The sequence below is a fragment of the Stegastes partitus genome, unplaced genomic scaffold (genome assembly GCF_000690725.1).
Source record: "Stegastes partitus isolate 25-593 unplaced genomic scaffold, Stegastes_partitus-1.0.2 Scaffold48, whole genome shotgun sequence".
Lineage (NCBI taxonomy): Eukaryota > Metazoa > Chordata > Actinopteri > Pomacentridae > Stegastes > Stegastes partitus.
In genome coordinates, this window is record NW_007577779.1 from 264,648 (window position 1) to 283,836 (window position 19,189).

A 19,189-nucleotide genomic window follows, 5' to 3' on the forward strand; every position below is an offset into this window, starting at 1 on the left:
TGGGGGGATTTGGGTTGGGGAGCAGGGAGGAGAGAGTGACTAAGAGATAAAAGAGGAGTGAGTGGATGCGAGTGTGTTTGTGTGATGAGCGGATGGCCTCGGGGAGCGGTCGACTCACTGTGCTGCTCTGCGGATGTACTGACGGGCTCCAGGCCGTTTGCTCACTCACTCGCCCCTCCGCTCTGTTCGCTGCAAAGAGGACAGGGGTGGGGGTGCAGGCGAAACGGGTAAGGCGGAGGGGGTGAGGAAGATGAGATAGGGGGGAGGACTGGGAAAGAATGTGCAAACATGGATGGAGATAAGAACTCAAGAGTAGTAGCAAAGAAATCATAGGAAGAAAGAGAAAAATAGGGGGAAATAGCAGATGTGACTTTATGTTTGAATACGTTACAGAAGAATAAAGAGATGAATTGACAGGTTAGCAGGGTAAACAAGTGGCCAGAAAAGATGCTCCCACCCTCCGATGGGAGTTAAGGGGAAAACAGAAAGTGAAACCAGGCCTTCGGGCCTTGGCAACAAGGAAGTATCCAGTGAACAAACTGACGTGCCACTCGAGCAGCTGCGTGCAGCGTGTACAGAATGAATGTGTGTGTTACGCCTATTCACATGTACAAATAAAGTAAAGCTGTGCAGCTATAAGTACGCATAATGAGCTCTTGTGCATAATTTGAAGTCTGCAATATGCTTGTGTATGGAAATGCATGTAAGTGATCTGCAGTGTGTGAAAGAACAGTAAGACGTGTTTGCATCTCAACAGTGATCATTCTAAATCAAATCATGTTTTTCCCCACTGTGATGAAACACAACTGCTGTTGCCCCGTGACATGCAGATGCCACTTTTGACTGCTCAGAGTTTGTCTGTGCTTCAAGTGTTTCCGTGTACTCGTGTGAAGCTATGCGACTGAAGAGTTGTCTTAACGTAGACATCAGAAACTTAGAATATGGGGAGCGTGTTGAATGGGGGGGTTTATGCAACATCCCAGGGAAGCCAGCAGATTGAGCCTAGTGTTGCTGAATATGGAAAAAGGGCACACAGCAAAGGCTGCTGGGAGTTTCTGATTGGCTGCTAATGTTGCTATCCAGGCCGGGATTGGTGGAGCTGACGCAGCCCGACATCACGTTGTCGGGACTAAACCCTTTTGAACTGAGGCAAAGCAGAGAGGCACAGATATCAAAACACATATACACACATGCAGACACACACATGCGCACACACACACACACACACACACACACACACACACAAAATAAAAGGAAGTATTACATGCAACTGAACATGCACCTGTGCATGGTTCGGCACACATGCCAAGACAGTATAAACGTGGGCTCTGTGTTGAAAGGTGTGAGGAGAAAACAGAATTCATAATGCTCCAGGGCTCGTCTCCATATATGATCTCTGGTGAATCTGTGCAGTAAAAAGGGAAAAGAGTGAACTTCCTTAATTTTGCCATTCTCTTTTAAGCCCAGCTCTAAGGTGGACAGAATAAATTGGAGCTTAAGCATGCGTGAAGGCACAGCCAGCAGGCCCCTTTCCACCACTCCACGCTACATTTGTCAAATCACAGGAATTTCTGCTACACGTGAACCCGGAATCTGAGAAGAGAGAAACGGCAGGGATTCATATTTATGTCACGCACAAGGAGCAACACTCCTAAAAAAAAAATAAAATAAAAACTGTACATTGGAGTTTATGGTTATTTCGAAATATGTCGCTTGGTCTTAACTGTGACAAAAAAAAAAAAAAAAAAAGAAAGAAAAAACTACCGGAGTGCATAGACAATAAGCTGCATGCTATTAATAAAACATGAGATGAGACTAGGCAGTGAGTCAGGGGAAATGCATGACTACTCTTTTGGCCTCACTGCCTTTGCCCCGTGGCGTGTCGGCTCGACTCTGCCTGTGCCTTTGCCCGTAGTAAGATGTGTCTCTGCCCTCGGCTACACTGAACAGGGGAAGAATCTCTTCTGATCAGGAGGATGTAGTTCTTGCATGAACCTCAATACTCCACATTTTCTTCTCCTCCTGCCTTTTCGGATAAACCCACTTCTAGCTGAAGTTAAATGTGAATATGTGTTAAAACAACTGGGTATTTGGCTTATGAATGAATTTATCTGGGTAAGTTGTGGTGGATGCACAAACATGGCTGATATTTTAGTGTATTTAGGTCACACAGTGTATGAGAGAGCAATCTTGACAGATGCAAACGGGACGATAGAACTCTCATGGATAACGTCATTGAGAGCGTGGTGTGTGTGTGCGTGCACAAGCGTGTTTTACGGCTGAAGGTCGGGCCTATGAATCTTTGATCCATCTCTTCCCAACTTGTCATGTCCCTCCCTACATTCAAGTACTTCTTCGCCTGTCCTTTCTCCCTCACACATACATGCACACACACCCTCCCCGTGTCCTCCTGGTGCGTTAATGTTCTTACGTCACCTCCTCCAGTGAGCACAGAAAACGAGAGCAAAAGACTTGAAGAGATGGAGAGATGGCTTGTGGGGGGTGGGGTTTTTGTCGACGCCACGTGCATGTGTGTAGGTGGCACATATGTGGCACGCTGTATAGAGTATGGTGTGTTGGAAATATGGATCACAAGCCAACCGGTGGAATTAATTAGGTGAAATTTTACACCGTGGCAAAGTTTTTTTTTCAGAAATTACCAACCTCCTATGATTGACAACCTCAGAATTGCTGTCGAGAGACTGAAAAGACCGAGTTTAGCATCATGATTGCATCAGTTAGAGGCATGTGCATGAAGTGAATGACAAAAGGCTGGTTTATATTGGTTAAAGTACATGTCATGCCCATGCTCAGCCAGAGATTTTCTCATTTTTTGCAGTTGGGGCTTGAACGTGCATCACACCGGTTGTGTGTCTCCATGGATGGCTGGATCTCAGACACATTAACACTGTCTGGCGTTGACTTACACCCATGAGACCTCCCCCCACCACAACACGCACACACAGGCACACATCTGGGCATCATCCTTCTGCTCTAATACACCCTGTACCCCTTGGGATGGGTCTTATTTGAGGGCAACGTTGGGGTTTGAGCGCGAGTGTACATGCGTGTTGCTACCTTGTGTAGGATCGTGGTTCTCCCAGAAGCATCTCAGCAGTTTCTCAAGGCTGATGTCTTGGGGGGAGAAGACCACCCTCACCACCTCAGTGTGGCCTGTCAGACCTAAAAGGACAAACATGTATTAATAAATATGAAGTGATATGACCTTGTGAAGTCTGCTTCACTTATCTCGTTGCAAGCAGTGAACATCAACTGATTAACTCCAACATGGAAGCAAGAGTCTGCTGGACAAGGAAAGAACATGAATAGCATGTTTGTGTACTGGGTGCACTGAATGCTACAGGTAGAAGGCATTCAGGTTAAATCCACACAGAGTTATGTTATTGCTCATGGCACAATGGGAGGGAATAAAAGAGAGAGAGAGCACAGTAGAGGTTGGAGCTTATGGTGGAGGTTGCCAAAAGCACACAGACACTCGTTCTTGTCTGCAACTGCCAGGACCCTGAAGCTTCAACAAGCTGCCTGCAGGCATTCTCAAACTGGGGGCTGCTTTCCGTCTCACATGGAGATGCATCTGCACAGGCACACACATTCCTACCGTTGCATACATATACCTTTTCTAAATTCAAGTACAGAGGTGTTAGCTCGGGAGCAGAAGATGTGCATGCATATTAAGTATAAATACACACACAAACATCCCAATGCTTATGAATGCACCAGGTGCTTTGCAGATAACAGGTGAAGATCGCTGAATTCATACATCTGGCATGAGACCCAGTTTCTTTTTCTAAATGACACTCTGCATGCTCAAGGATCACATCATGCAACACGGAGGACTTCACCTGTTTCCTAAATCGACCCAATTTTGAATGGGTGCTAGCAGTCTGTCTTGAGAAGCTCACAACAAGCTTAGTTTCCCCTGGAGCCAATCACCTTCTGTTATAACAAAATGGCAACACACAAGCATATATTATTCTTTATAGGTATGTACATACAGAAATTCTCATAGTGTGGGCCTGCGTTCATTTTACACAGACAATAGTGGCTGTAGGCCAGGAGTCAAGGTGCAGAGAAGTCAACGAGAACAGTAGAAAGAGTTGCAGCAAAAGCAGCTTTCAAGACCTGTTGGCAAAAAAAGGTGATGACGTGCCTGACGCTCCAGCTTGTCCCCGTATGAAGAGGGAGTAAAGGCTGAGAAGTGACGAAGATCAGCACAACTGAAGCTGCAAGAGATTCAGTGTTTGGCTGACGGACCCTTTAGCGAGGGGAACAGCCTTTTGGGTGATTACAGCTTCACAAATCAACATGTCATCATGTTGCCCTTTCTTTTGTGTAATTGTTCCCCGCTGTTGAAAACCTATTCAAATACTTAGATTACCTTTAGTCACACACTCACGACTGTTGCTTGTTAGGAACGTAATAACTGTCATATAACGTTTACATTTTTATGTTAAGGCGTCATGATGCATCTGCAGTGGCTACATGCATTGGCTCCGAAGCTACACCAATGCTGAGGCATGCACCCTCAAAAATGTAATTTCACGTTGGGATGGCTACAGAAATACCACATGAGGGCTTCATGAGTTGTGATTGGCTTGTGACATTTCTCTTACAAGTCTCTGATGCCAGCAGAGATCGATCTGAGTGAAAACAACATGAAGCACGGAAAAAGGCAAGAATTTTTTTATTTTTTTTCCACTTCAATGCTGGAGATAGAGCAAAGACATTGTCACTCAAACTTTCTATTTGTCGCTCTAAGTGCTCTCTGTGACAGTTAATGAAAAAAATTTTAACACAACGGCCCCCTGGTACAGTTGCATGTTCAATAATGAAACATAACTGAACTTCTCACTATTGCTCAAGTCAAAAGTCAATAAAAACCACAGTCAGCACTGTTTTTTGTAACCATCACCACATCATTTTCTAATTTAAAGAGTAGTTGGTTTCCAAAACTTTGCCAGAGCAGAGAATACTGACATAAGTAATATTTGGAACAATCACATGGAGTTTTTTTGAAAGACGATGACAAGACCAGCAGCCTGTTTTGTTGCGACACTTTGAGGATTGGATTTAACTTTGTGCAGCACAGTAGAGCTAAAGCACAAAAGGTTACAGCATCACCTCTCAAAAACTGGCTTCACGACAGACTGTTTCGCGAATTAGATAAAATATACTGATTGATAATAAGATCATCCTTTCTTCACCCTCAGCTGTCAATCCTCATAATATACATTTGACTGCACCTCAACCTCTCCTACTTCTGTCTGTCAGGCCATCCACCTATCCGCCTGTCCTTCTATCCTTCCTTAGCTCTTCTGACAGTTCCATCAACCCCTACTTTTCTGTCTGTCTGTCTGTCCTGCCCTGGCTGTGTTGACAGCTCCTCGGTCTCATGCCGTCGCAGTGTTCTGCTCCGTCATGGCCACTGGAGCGACGCCTGCACTCTCTCAGCCGATGGACAGGTAACCATTCTTTCTCACACTTTTTTCACAAATTTTCTCCCCCCTCCCCCCCCAAAAAAGTTTATTTTACCAGCTCCTCTCACTTGCTGCAGTCTCTCTTTTTCTGTCATTTGTCTCCATCTCCATCTTCCTCCATAGCTGACCATCTTGTTACCGGGGAGCTGACAGAGATGTAGACAGAGAGAGAGAGAGAGGGACTGGGAGGCAGACAAGATAGAAATGTAGAAATCCTGTGATGGGCTCTGCTCAGAAAATCTGCCAGTCAAGCCCACAGCATCTTTCCCCTCCTCTCCACGTTCCCCATGCTGTGTCTGCACCTAGACTTCATTTCTGCCTGCAATAGCGCAACCCGAGAAATGAAGAAACCCCAAACTAACAGCTCATGACTCCTAAAATGCAAGAGAAGGACACACAGTAAGACACAGCCTAGACGTCTTCATTTGAATTATGCATCAGCTCCCTCAAGACGATCTATTTGATTGTCAAGATGAGGAAAAATAGAAAGAGACAAATTCAGAAAGCCAAACAGGTAGTCGAATATTTTCGACATCTTATTAGCGAATACACAGAATTCCCGCTTGTGTCTGCAGCAACATGTTCGCCAAATCATATTCTCAAGGAAAGAAGCCCGTTCATGGCGCCTCATACACAGTAACCTCTGTTGGCAAAAACGCCGCAGTACAGCAAAGTACAGAGCCCAATCCTTACAAGTAGGTCAAGGGGGGGTGGGGACAGGGGTGCAGCCCATCTGGAGCAGTGCATTCTGAGTAGTTGACTGCAGATGAAGGGAAGGAGCAAGAGGATGAGAGGGCTATACTTAAAACAACCTTTTCCAACTCTATTTCTTTTCCTTTTTATCGTTTATCGTGGTGTTTTGAACCTTGACTGATCTCACAGGGAGATGTCCTGCCAACCCACTTCGCTTCCCCACGGGCAGGTAGCATAACTGCTTAATGCAAATCCAAGTGTAGGAGGTGTAAATACGCGCAGAATTTGCAAAAGAAAAAGTGTCGTACCTGTGCACACCTCATGGTAGGTGGGGTTGGGTGTGAAGCCACCGGCGTAGCCAACCTGCGTAGAGAAGACTCCTGAAAGTCGCCAGAAAAGCCTCTCGGCTCCCCAAAAACAGCCCATTCCTGAACATACACACAGCACAAGAACACATGGACAATTAGAGCGTCTGTGCTGTGATGCCATCCATAATAATAATAAAAAAAAACGAAAACAAAAACAACAAAAAAACAGCATTTCACCAAAAATGTGTTACTAACCACAAACTGGTAATAGAGGATTCCATATTGGATTATTTCTGATTTTTAAGAAAGTGTGATTGTGCAGTCTCACCAAACATGATGGTCTCCATCCCTTCTGGAAAAGGCTCCACTGTGGGTTTTCCATTGACTGCATGCTTGTCTGTGAAGGGAAACAGTGTGCAAATATGGTGTCAGATCATAACACTGTGCTGCAACAGTACAAATTACAGCATGCAGGCAGAGAGGCCCATTAGAAGCTTCAAGTCGGCCTCGCAGGTCTTCATGGGCTGACCTGGGGCAGTGGATCAGAGCCACAGACTTGTGTGCAGGAAGACATTTAAGAGATTACACAGCTTTGACCACCATTCCATCCCTGCTGTCCTCTCCTTCAATACCCACAATTAAACGCAATGAAGCAGTTATTTTCTGATCTCCGTTTTCTTCCGCTTTATGCTGAATGTGAGTGTATTTAGCGTTCAACTTGGCACCGCTGGGAGTCCACAAAGCAAAACCGACACTTTTACGAGCAATCTTCCCGTGCGGCTTTATGTGCAGGGGAGAGCCTTCGCAAATAGACCCGACCCTCCCCTAATCTTCATCATGTTAAAAATACCCAATAAGTAAAACAAACTGAAGTGCTGAGAGGTGGCACTCTACTGCCAACTGCGCTGCATAGAATTAGAGCGCTAAAAAGGAAGTGTGTGTGTGTGTGTGTGTGTGTGTGTAGCCCACAGATGTGTGAGGGGGATTAGGGTTTAAGAAGACTGAGGTGACTTAGCGTGCAAATCTCCACTAAGCAAGGCTGGTTTGTACTGCAACCACTAATATTAGTCCACAGATAAACAGGCCACAGCGTACACTCAGAGCTTAGGCACATACCAATAATGGATGCTTGCACTAAATTCAATGTTCAATTACTATGGCTGCTCAGAGACGTTATGTGCGACACTGACCTGAATACAAATAATCTCTAATCTGATACAGACATAATAGTTCATTTCCTAGATAGGCCCGGGATCATCTCTAACTGTGCCAAAAGGCAAAAGACCAACAGCTACCTGCAGTTTATTTTGGACTTAAAGAGATTACTACAAAGCCAGACAGTACAGAAGCACTCAAAAGAAACAGTTTTTTGCCATGCTGGGACCTTAAAGATTAAGCATTTTGAAGAATATAGGAGGCCAAAGAAGCGCAGCAGTGCTTGAGCTGCTAATGTCTGTCTTGGTGTGTAAGGTCAACTTTTTGATATTTGACAAAATTGTATGCTTTTTTTTCTGTGCAGTAACAGATTGCAGAAGCATAAAGAACTAAATGTCACAGGGGCCTGGCTGCCCTCAGGCAAGTCTCTTCCTGCCCTCCTGTTGTGTGACAGTTCTGTCTTTTAGCAGCAGGTTGTTTGGCACTGCCAGGTCATGTTCACGGACATAGTCAGCTGCAATCAAAGTGTATCTGTGTCAGTGACTGTACTGGCTAAACAGTCCACGGGGGTGACTTAAGGCGGTGGGAGGACAGGAGGAATCTTCATCCTTCTCCTGCAATTTTTTTCTATTATCTCTATCCTCCGCTCACTCTCAACCTCTTGTCCTCAGTTTCTGGCCAATGCGATAAAAAGTACTGAAGTTGCCAAATGAGTGTGAGAGTGAAAATGAGAGCGCGAGAGGGAGACAAGTGTGCGATAGAGGAGGAGGAGAAGTGGGAGGAGGAGAGATCAGCCTGCCAAAACAATAAAAGGAGTAAATAGCCAGTGAGAAGCAACAGATGAGGGTAGTAGAGAGGCAGTGAAGGATTCTTTTGGCTTTCAGACCACCATGCCTTCGGGCGCTATATAAAAAGACCAAGCATTTCATCCAAGAGAGAACACAGAGAAAACAAACAAGCAAAAAATAAAGAAAATAAAATAAACAAACAAACAAAAAAAGAGGTAAAAACAAAGTTAGCCAAGAATATGCCGACACAGCACTGTCCAGAGAAGCCAACTCCGAGCCAAACCCCCCCGCCCTTCTGTCCTTCCACTGTACGCTCTCTTCTTCCTCGCACCACCTTCCCATCATCCCTCGCTCCCTTCTCGCAAACACGTGCACGACTGCCTGCACGCACGCACGCAAAGCATGCAATCAGCCACACAATCATTCACACACCAACCTCTGCAGTGGGTATTTCTCCCATGGAGCATCTGGCAGAGGTCCAGATGGTGCCAGGCTGGCTCCTTTCACTGTGCCTAGTCCAGCTTTACCCCCCTGCCAGACCAGTGCCCACACCCCATTCTGCCAGAATTACCCCATCTAACACACACACACAGGCACTGAGAAAGAACTGGCTGAATACCCTCACTACGCCAGCAAAAGAAAGAATAGAGGACGACAAAAAACAAGCGGGGAGGGCGACTGACTGAGCCTACAAAAGAAGAAAACAGGCTGAATATGGGGGAAGGATTCATGAAAAGGATTTTTTTCCCCAACTTGGATGAGATATGGGCGTAATTTCTATCGTGTGCCTTTGTTTTCAAGGATATCTGAAAAGCACAGTGCATGCTATACAGTACAGCGGGAGTGAAGCGGAATATTTTGGTCACCTTTTGTTGCTTTTAGCATGGCACTTGTAGGTGGCTGGACCAGAACCAAAACATCGGACCTGACGCCCTACCACTCTGCTTGAATCAAGGTTGCCACCAGTCAAGGGCACAACAATCTATCTGTTGCTTAGCAGATAATAGCATCCAGTTTGACGTGGTTCGGCGGGTATTTAGTCTTTGTTAGCCTCTGGTTCGACCCGTGGTTCCGTGTTTCTCACCCGTAAAACTGGAGTCCAAGCGCTGCTGCCTCCTCGCACACAGACACAGGAGAAGTACTGTCCCTGGATGCCAAAACTGGTGATGGAAGGTCGATTTCCAGGCTGGTCTGTTTATTTCCTTCCAAAAAAATAAATAAATAAAAAAATCCATTCTCTCTCTTTCCCTCTCTCTTCCCCTTCCCTCCCTCTTGCTATTCCTCTTTCTAGCTTCACACAGGTTGGCAGGGAGTCAGGCACGAGTTGTCGGAGGAGGCTGATGCTTTATACTGGTGCCAACTACCCTCTGCTGTATGGGAGGATGGGTAGGGGGTGAGAAAGAGTGGGGCAACCCAGGGGAGGGGAGGAAAGAGGCAAGACTGATGTGAGGTGGTCCATTTTTAAGAACAGTAAGAGGTAAGTAAAGAAAACAATGCTGCTTTGGCCTTTAAACAATCAAGCCGACCGCATTTAAAGCTGCTGCTGTCCAGGGTTCGGAAAACTGTCCACACTCTAAAGAGCACAACTTTCAAGCCAGTAAGTGTATTCCATACATACTGTATCCTAGCAACAGAAACAGCTGCTATGGAGATGACTACCTACTATAGCATCAGCTCCATTATCTGCTTCCAGCAAAATGGAGGCACATCCTGTTGGGGCCTGTTGAAAAATCTATTTCAAAAGTTGAATTGATGGGAAAGGAAGGGGACAGCATCCAGAGTGGACAGCACAAACACAGAAACAGATCTTTTTTTAACAGCACAGTAAAATTTGAAAAAAAAAAAAAAAACATAACTAAAAACTCTACACACGCTCTCTGCAGATTTACGAAAGCAAATCCATCCATTTTACACACAGCCTATGTCACAGGGGGATAGAGTCTATTCCAGAGTACAGTGGACAAGATGCATGGCAGGTTATTCAGGGTCTCTGTTGACTTAAGCGACTGCGGCATGAAAACCAGATCACCTTGAGAAAACCTTACACAGACACTGGGAGAGCAAGCAAACTCCAAATTCTGGGTTATGTTTCTGCACCGAGGTACCTACCAGTTGTAATCAGCAAACAACAGTGCTGCCCATGAGCAACAGATCTCTCTCATTTATTTATCTCATGTTTGTACAGATAAGTTGCACGCTTTCTCACTTGCTTACATACTTTTTCCTTTTTCCTCTAAGCTCTCCCCAAAGGCAAAAAAAAAAAAAAAGCAAGGGTATCAGGAGAAAGCGGAGAAAGAACAGGGAAAGAACGCCAGAAATATATCTTCGCCTGCTTTCTAAGAGTTATAGCGAAACATGTAACAGAGATTGATTTTGGTCAGCTGACCTTCCCCATCCTGTTTAGGAGAAATATTGGCAGTCTATCCTGCACTGACTCAAAATAATAGCTACTGTGCCCCTACCATGTAGCAATCTGCCACTGGATCATTCTCGCCAAGGTCATAGAGTACATTATACAGACTGGAGCGAAGGGAGGGAACTCAGGACAACAGGACGTCTAAACAAGGAGCTTCTTTAAAGAAGCTGGAGGGCGAGAAGCAACTTTCAAACATTTGTGATCTTCATTGTAGAAAGGGGACAAGCGTGCACAGACACACACAAGGCTGGGACTGCACAGGGCATATGTGGAGACAGTTCTTGCGATCCTGAAATTACTCATGCTTGCTGGCCCACACAGGCAAACACAGAAGCATGCTATTCCAACACACACATACACACACAAGAACAACCCCGTCCTCATCTAAACTGCCCCCCCATTGTGAAAGGGGAGGAACAGATTTCTGCCATGCGGTGTCTCCGAGCTGCTTCGACAGACGGAGAGGGAACTTACGATGGGGCGGAGCCTTCATGCGCATAATGCCCAGATGGGCTCCTGGACGCTGCGACACCACTTCCTCCTATGCACTCACACCCAGCTCCCACAATGCACTTTGAGGATGCTACTGTCTGAGGAGGTGATGAGTGGGATCACACAGTTCATACGTTCCTCCTTTGTGGCGCACTCCTACCAGCTTTCCACGCCCCAATATAGCAAAATGAAAAGGTGAATGAAAGGTTAAGACAGACTGTGATGCTCGGTGCTGCATTGTGAGAATTAATGAAATTACTAATAGTTATTCAGAAGTAGTGACATGTGTGGAAACAGGAACATTGAAGAAAAAATTTGTAGGAACTGAAACATTATCTGAGTTCCTGTATTTCTCTAACTGAGCTGATTTCATCAACAAATCTTTGCAATATATCCCAGATTTTGGTATCAATGCTGTCCAAGACTAAAATGACAAAAACACACAATGGGTTTAAACAGCATTCCTGCAAAGGTACCCTACGCATACTTGGTGTAAGAGGTTAAGCACGCTAGACATACATGTTTGAATGCCGATGTAAAAATCCATAAAAAGTCCATACGGTCTATAAATGTCAACAGAATGTATCAGATATTAACATAGAACAGTGATGTTCATCTGCATCACTGTATTGACGATCAATGATGAATACAAACGCTGCACAATCTGTGTGTGACACCACGGTGGCGGCAACTAGTGTACATAATGCAAAGGAACATGTTACACGGAAACTGCACAAGAGGAAAACACATTAGAGAGAGAATCAGCCGCAGATGATGCGTCACAAATCCGATGCCCCCAACAGTTGCTGTGAGGGCTGAAGTTGTGCTTTGCAACTTCACAGCACAACACAATCTGACGATGGTTGACCAACAACCTGAACTCACACATATGTTGATTTTTGATTTTATTTCACTTTTTATAATCCGTGTGATTGTATACATATATATATATATTTGCCGAACCGATTCACATGGGGGAACATCCATGTAACTGATGTATAAGTGAGCACGTATGGTGAGATGAGGTTCTCACAGAAAACCCTCAAAGGGGCAAATCACTGTTGATATTGGAGGAATGCAGTGTGACACGTCATACTATCAAATTTGATCATATTTTACGACAATAAGACAGAATGGATTTATTTAAACCCATCTAAGTGCTGCTAAAGCCTAACGTTGTCCACGACTTGCTGCTTTGACTGACTTTCGAACATAAATGGCAGAACACACCAAACCTTAACTGACAAATCCTGCAGGTTTATATCCAGTCATTGTGCAATCATGCATTTATTTTTGTTATTTCTCAGTCCCTGGCATGTGCGGACTTATCTCTGGACGTAATTTTGCCACTGTTGCATGGAGGTGAAGTCCATCTTGTTGCTGCTTGTTTCCTACACAATTAAAACATTTTTTTTTAAAAACTAGAAAATTAGAGTTTGCTGAGGGAGCTTAACGCCACACAGAACCTAAAGTTAGGCCTAAAAACAAGCATATGTTTGGAAGAAAGTTGTACATTAGATGCATCTGTCACCTGAATCCTTCCGTAATTCACTTCATTGTGTTTCAGAACTCAATATAAACTTAACATAGAAGTATATCCATAATATATAGACCTATGTGTAGATTAATACACTAAATCTCATTACAGTTCTTAGATTTCTGCAAAATGAGGCCGTGTTCAGTCATTACTTCCTCATAGGTTGTTCACTCGCGTGACCTCATTTGACCAGAACAGTTCAGCAGGTGTCAGCTGTTTTTTTCTTTTTTCTTAGAGACCGCGGTTTTATTTACCTGCCACGACCATTTTCTCCTCTCGTCCCTTCAGAGCTCGATCTCTGCTCGGCAGCTCAGTCTTTGCTGACATTGTTTCAGCGGCAGCGAACGAGCGCGAGGAGCCAAACGGTGCGTAAATTGTGTGTTTCGGTGAAGGACTGCGGCCGGGTCTTCCGGGATGCCTGCATGTCACCGCGCGTCGTTACGTCCCCTCCGCTGAAGGTGAGGGACGGACCGGAGGGAGGGGAGGGGGGGGGGGGGGGGGGGGGAGGGACGAGGGGGGGGACGGCGGCAAAAAACGCCATCAATATGAATATTCATCGTGCGTGGGCAAAGTCGTGCACTGCATATTAACTAGTCAAGGGGTTAATATGACTTTGGCACAAAAGCCTGCAGAGCGCCGTGTGCGGGAACGATATTAAATTTAAATAAATATCCGCGGCGTTCAGCATGCAAATGAGCCGCTCGCCAATTATGGAGCTCTCATTCGGTGGGAGGCGCTTGTGGTGCACCAGGCTGGCATGTGGATGTATAGATGGTTGGGTTCCCCCCCTTCTGTTTTTGTGGTTCATTCCTGCATCAAGGAATGCGTGTTTGGGGTTAATGTGGATGAAGAGTCCACCGGTAATATCCCACAAAACGGTTTTTAGACCTGCTTCATGATTAATTGAGCTGCAAACAGTGGTCATGTTCCACAGTCTTCCACACTATTGGGTGTCCTCCTCTTTCATACTCCTTAACCCTATTCAGTGGCGATTCCAGGTTTTATTTTTAGGGGGGGGGCAATGGGGGCCAATGCTATATTTTGGGGGGCATCCAATGACTGTGTTATTCACAGATGTAGCCTACAGCAACTTCTCGAGAAGTGTTCTTTACTTGTACTCACATTGTGTGACTAAATATAGACCTAACCTGATTAAATAGATCTAACAACATAAACATGATGTGGAAAAGGTTTCTGGTCAGAACATATTTGTACAGTATGGATTGTACAATAACTGCTTCTTTCAAAAGCAGCTCATGACCCTCAGACTGATTCACAGTGTAGACTAATGTTAAAATAAAGCCTGATGGCTCAAGGTAAACTAATATCATACAAACATGTAAATACACACATAAACACACTGCTCTCCTCTTTTACATGAACAATGTTGTCCTTAATTTGCTCTGAGGAACGTCTGTCTGTCCTGCTCTGCCTTTCACCTGGTACTGGACTGGTCCTGCTTTGGATGCCTGTCCTCAGAACCGTCCCCCTGAACCTATCTGGGTTCACTGGTCTGACCCTCACATGGCTTCTTCTTAACTCTATTCAGGACTTTTGGGCTCTTTTGGACCCCAGGCCATTTGGTTTAGGTGACAGGTATTGTTTTATTTTTTTTTAAGTTTTGATGATTTTTTTTTAATACACAAAGAGGGACATTTGTTCTGCATTTGGAACCAAAAATATGTCAACTTATCAGAAAATTTACTCATCATAGTATAAAAGTCTACAATGAATACCAACAAATATTTTTGCACATATTCTTTCTTGGGTTCCAATGGACTCTGAAAGACCTTCTACGTATGGCAACATAAAAGTCCTGAATAGGGTTAAACTTGATAGCCGTGTTTTTTTGTTTGTTTTTTTTCATAATTTTGGTATAATATCTGTATGGAAAAGTAACATAAAGCTGCATTTAAGGCACATAACTTCTCTAGATATGAGGTTCAGATGTGCAGAATGCTGCAAACTCCAGGTAAAAGTCTTCTTGCCGGTCATCAGTTGTCTGACATCTCTGCAGCAATGGATGCTGAAGTCTTGGATCAAAAGCTCAACATAAAAAAGAAAGACAGACACAAGAGCAGAGCCGGGAGAAAAAAAGTAATCAAGTGATGGAAAATCAACTACGATTTCCACACTTGATTGTTTCTTGAAGTTTTCTTTTTTTGATTAAGGCATTTCTGGTGTCCTTTCTATTTAACTGTAAACTTCTGGTTTAGGACAGCTGCTAGGACAACACAGGGCATTTTGGGACTCGGCTGTGAACTCTGGGAAATTCCGATGGATATGTTTAGCTGGTTTCCAGTGATTTATACGAATCATTTCATTAATGACGCAATAAATCATCGGTTCACCCTAGACTAAGGATTGCAGTGGACTAGTGGTCGAAGACACAAAGTAGCTGTGGCATCCTTGGTTGGATGTCGTACCCTTCTCCCTCTGCCTTCACATTTCCTGTCTGATTTGCTACTGTAACCTATCAAATGAAGGCAAACTAATTCAACTATCGATCTAAAGCTGTCACTCAGAGTCACAGGCCTGCATTCGTCAGAAACCCGATTCCATGGCGCTCTGATTTTACTTCAACTACAGCCAGACCAAGTGATGCGATAGTAATGACGGTGATTATTTACGTGTGGGGAACTTAAAACGTTGTGTGCGCTCTGATACCAGACAATGAGGATAACAAAGAATTCAGGGCATTGTTCCTATATCCTGCAATCCAGAATAACATCACACCCCTGCAGAAATCCTCCTTTCCTCCCGCTCTCTTCCTCTTTCTCTCTCTCTTATCTGCTGGGGAAATGAAGCTCAATCACCTGCGGAGGAGCTGAGGGCGGCACAGGGGACTTTGCAATGCAAATGCCAGGTAATTACCCGAAAGCTAGGAGAGTGGAAGCACACAGATGAAAATAGAGCAGGCAGAGAGTGAGGGAGCGAGAGCGATAGAAAGAGATGAACCGAACACTGGGTTCACATGCCTGTTGATGCAGGATGATTGGGGTGTTTTGGAAGGAGGGGTGGGATGGGGATGCAGGAGGAGGAAAGGGGAGTAGGGGAAGGAAGAGGTGAAGAGAACCACAGGGATAGATGAGAACAACACACATAGAGAGAGCCCACGTCGTGTGTTAATTTCCTCCCTGTGTGTGCATTTGTAAATGTGTGTGTGCATTCCTCTAACGGATGATCAATAAATGTAGTGTCTTCCCGTGTCTCTGCTGTGAAGGTGAAAGGATCTGCTTTTAATTTTGAAGAAAAAAAAACAAACACTTTTTTTTTGCATGAGTACAATTGTAGTTTGCACAGAAGTGTGTGTGCGTGGATTTGTTTGTGCCTGAGTGCTCGTGTGCACATTGGCATGTGTGTTTATGAGGCCCGTGTGCACTGGCGTGTTCTCTCTAATGTGCGCTTGTGTATGTAGTGTGTTGCGTGCGCACACGGTGGCTGATTGCATATGTTTGTGTGTGGTTTGTGTGTTGTAGTGGGGGATTTAGTGAGTATGCCAGCTTGCAGCTGTTTGATTGTCAGTGAGTGAGAGCGAAGAGATGTGCAGATGTGAGTATCAAAGAGATTATGAAATGACCTGGAATTAAACACTGCAGTAGACTTTAACTGGGTATCATTGCATGTTAAGCCCCCTGTTTGACTGGGAGACGGTTGGGAAGCCACGTTACATACCTGCTTTTGACAGTTTAATGCAATTTTATTTAATGAGCCAAAATGCTTATTTGTAATTAAATACAGGACTCCAGCATTTGTTTGTTTGATTGTTTATGTGTTTGTGGAAGATATTATCAAGCAATAGTGTGACTCACAAGCAGTTTGCACCTCGACTCAATCGCTGCCTCTGATTAACATCTGAACAGAACAGGAGCCAGCCAACCAGAAAACTGTTTTGGCGATTTAGTGTAATTGTGGCTTTGCTAAAGTCTCACTTCGCCTAATTAGAATAATAAATCATGCCGCCTCGTTGTTTTCAAAGGGCCCTCCATCGTCTCGCCGAAGCAGGTGGGATTGTGGGATGGTGTGAAAAAACAAAGGGTTTGATTGCTCTGCTGAAGCTACAGTCAGTTAAAAGCAACATGGCGCTCTCTGGGGATTCATATTCAAAAGTAAGCCATATCAATTCATAGACCGGAGTGGGAAAAGCGAACTTGACAAATTTTGATTCATATGCTGGCCCATGCTTGACTTCACTTGATATAAATCACTTGGCTCATTGGAAAATGGAGAGATGAAATGGGGGTTTGTTTGAATGACACGAGAAGCTGAGGGGAGATTGCACGTCGGTACCTTTGCAAGACGGTTGTTGTATATTTCAGAAGATTTCAATAGCAAAGTGAATACACATTTTGCATCGGCCACATTACGTTACTTCAGGTGACCTTGCAATGTAACATCCTCTCGCTCTTCTTCTCTGATATTTCAGGGAACTTTATTGACACCGAGTCCAAAGTCAATAGCAGGTAATGATGAAGAAAATGAGAAGGACATAGAATGATGTCCAATAATTATGCAGCCTAACTGATTAATTTGTAAATAACTGTCTACACAAATCCCTGTTTTAGTCAATAAAATGTCAGAACATGATGACTGAGAGCTCACAGTGCTGTCCTCAAATGTCTTGCTTTGCCTGACCAACATTTTCACAACCCAAAGATATTCAGATTATTCATAGAAGACAAAGAAATTATAAATATATTCACACTTGAGAAGCATAAACCAATTATTTTTGGGCCCTTTTTTGTTTAAACACTCACTCACAGAGCAAGCAGTTATCAAAATAGTTGCAGACTTTCTTTTGATTGGCTGATTGATTAATTAAATGACAATTTCAGCTTTCAGCAATCAGTTTAGGAGTATGCCAAATGGAAGCAGAACACCGCTGAAGTAAAGGAGTATTGCAGATAGATGATATATACCAACTTGTTATTTATAAATATTCTCAGTCATGGCAGATAAATATGAATTTCTATGAAGTATGTTCTGTATGCTTTGAGAACAACTGTGAGAACTTTCCCCAGTAAAGGAGGAAGTGCGTCTCTGTCTCAACCTTTCCTGTTCAACAATGATTACAAACTGTGTGCACTCGTTCTTTTTTTTGTTTTTGTCCCCCCCCCACTATTTTTTAATGTATTCTTCTCATGTAACAGTCACTGAGTGTGTATACTGTACACTTGGTCAGGATGCGCCTGTGCTTCTGAGGAGATAGTCTGCCAATTTGTCGTCTCTCTTTAGAGCCATGTAGCATAACATTTTATTGTGAGTTTTGAAATCGTTATTTCAGTGGTTCAAATAATTAGATTTAAGGTTCACTGTGAAACGTTGTGTAGTGTGTAAGCTGTGCTTATGTTGTAATTCTGGAGCTCTTGTAACTAAATAGGTTAAATAGCTCGTGTTCGACTGATCATTTGTGAGACAAGGAACTCTTCCGTAGATTAATTATTTGGGAGCTTTTCTTTGTAAACTTGCTTGCACCCTAGAGACTGACGTGTTTCGGATCACTGTTGGATGCTTGTCCCTTTAAAAGACGTAATGCATCTTTTAAGGCCTACACTTTTGTTGCATGCAGGTCTGTAGTCATGGTCCTAGGTGTACACCAAATACTTGTGTTGCTTAATTTGATCTTTAGTAAGGTGCAACTTAAGGAGCAAATTTAGCTTCTTTTTTCAACCTGGAAATAAATATTCAGATCATTAATTAAGTGTGCTCTATTCACTCTCTATATTTATTGAACAGGATAATTCTCTTTTACACACATTCTTTTACAGATATACTGTGTTTTTTTCCCCCCTTACGTAATATTAGTTTGGCAAATATCTACTTCAGATTTTTCCCCTCACCCCTAATTTTTAGACATTTGTGAAATTTCTCTCTGACTTTCTCTTCTTGTCTATTTGCTCTGTGCACATCAGCATCATATGACTGCGTGCCATCGATGCAAGCAGAGGCAGCGGAAAGAGGCAAACACGGAGAAAGCGAGGGCTGATGTGAGTGAGCCGAGTGCAGCTATGTAACGCCAGTCCACTTCCTCTCACTCCGGTGCTCCACCCATGCTAAGAGTGGCTGGGCTAAGCTACTCTTGCCCTACATACAGCCTAAACAGCAGATTACTGACTGTCCTTCTAATCCTATGCACCAGGGCATGTGCCACTGTCACCAAGCACCAACCATCCAATCACCCTGCAGCCACCGTCACACAGTCCCTGCTGTTCTGTTAGCTGTGCAAACCCTTCCCCCCAATCCAATCCATAACATCTCCTCGGTTCCTGTTTTTGGTCAGCCATTTTGGAGTTTCGGTTTTA

At 44.1% G+C, this 19,189-nt stretch overlaps 1 protein-coding gene across 1 annotated transcript in view; it reads right to left on the minus strand.

The window, feature by feature from the left end:
- Positions 1 to 13,308, minus strand: part of LOC103376473 (mitochondrial peptide methionine sulfoxide reductase) — a 32,260-nt gene extending 18,952 nt beyond the window's left edge. Inside the window, 4 exon segments of the mRNA XM_074465739.1 lie at positions 3,079 to 3,183; positions 6,500 to 6,619; positions 6,828 to 6,896; positions 13,142 to 13,308. Of these exon segments, the coding sequence (XP_074321840.1) occupies positions 3,079 to 3,183; positions 6,500 to 6,619; positions 6,828 to 6,896; positions 13,142 to 13,214 (367 nt within the window). The 5' untranslated portion in view covers positions 13,215 to 13,308.
- Between the last annotated feature and the right edge of the window lie 5,881 nt (positions 13,309 to 19,189).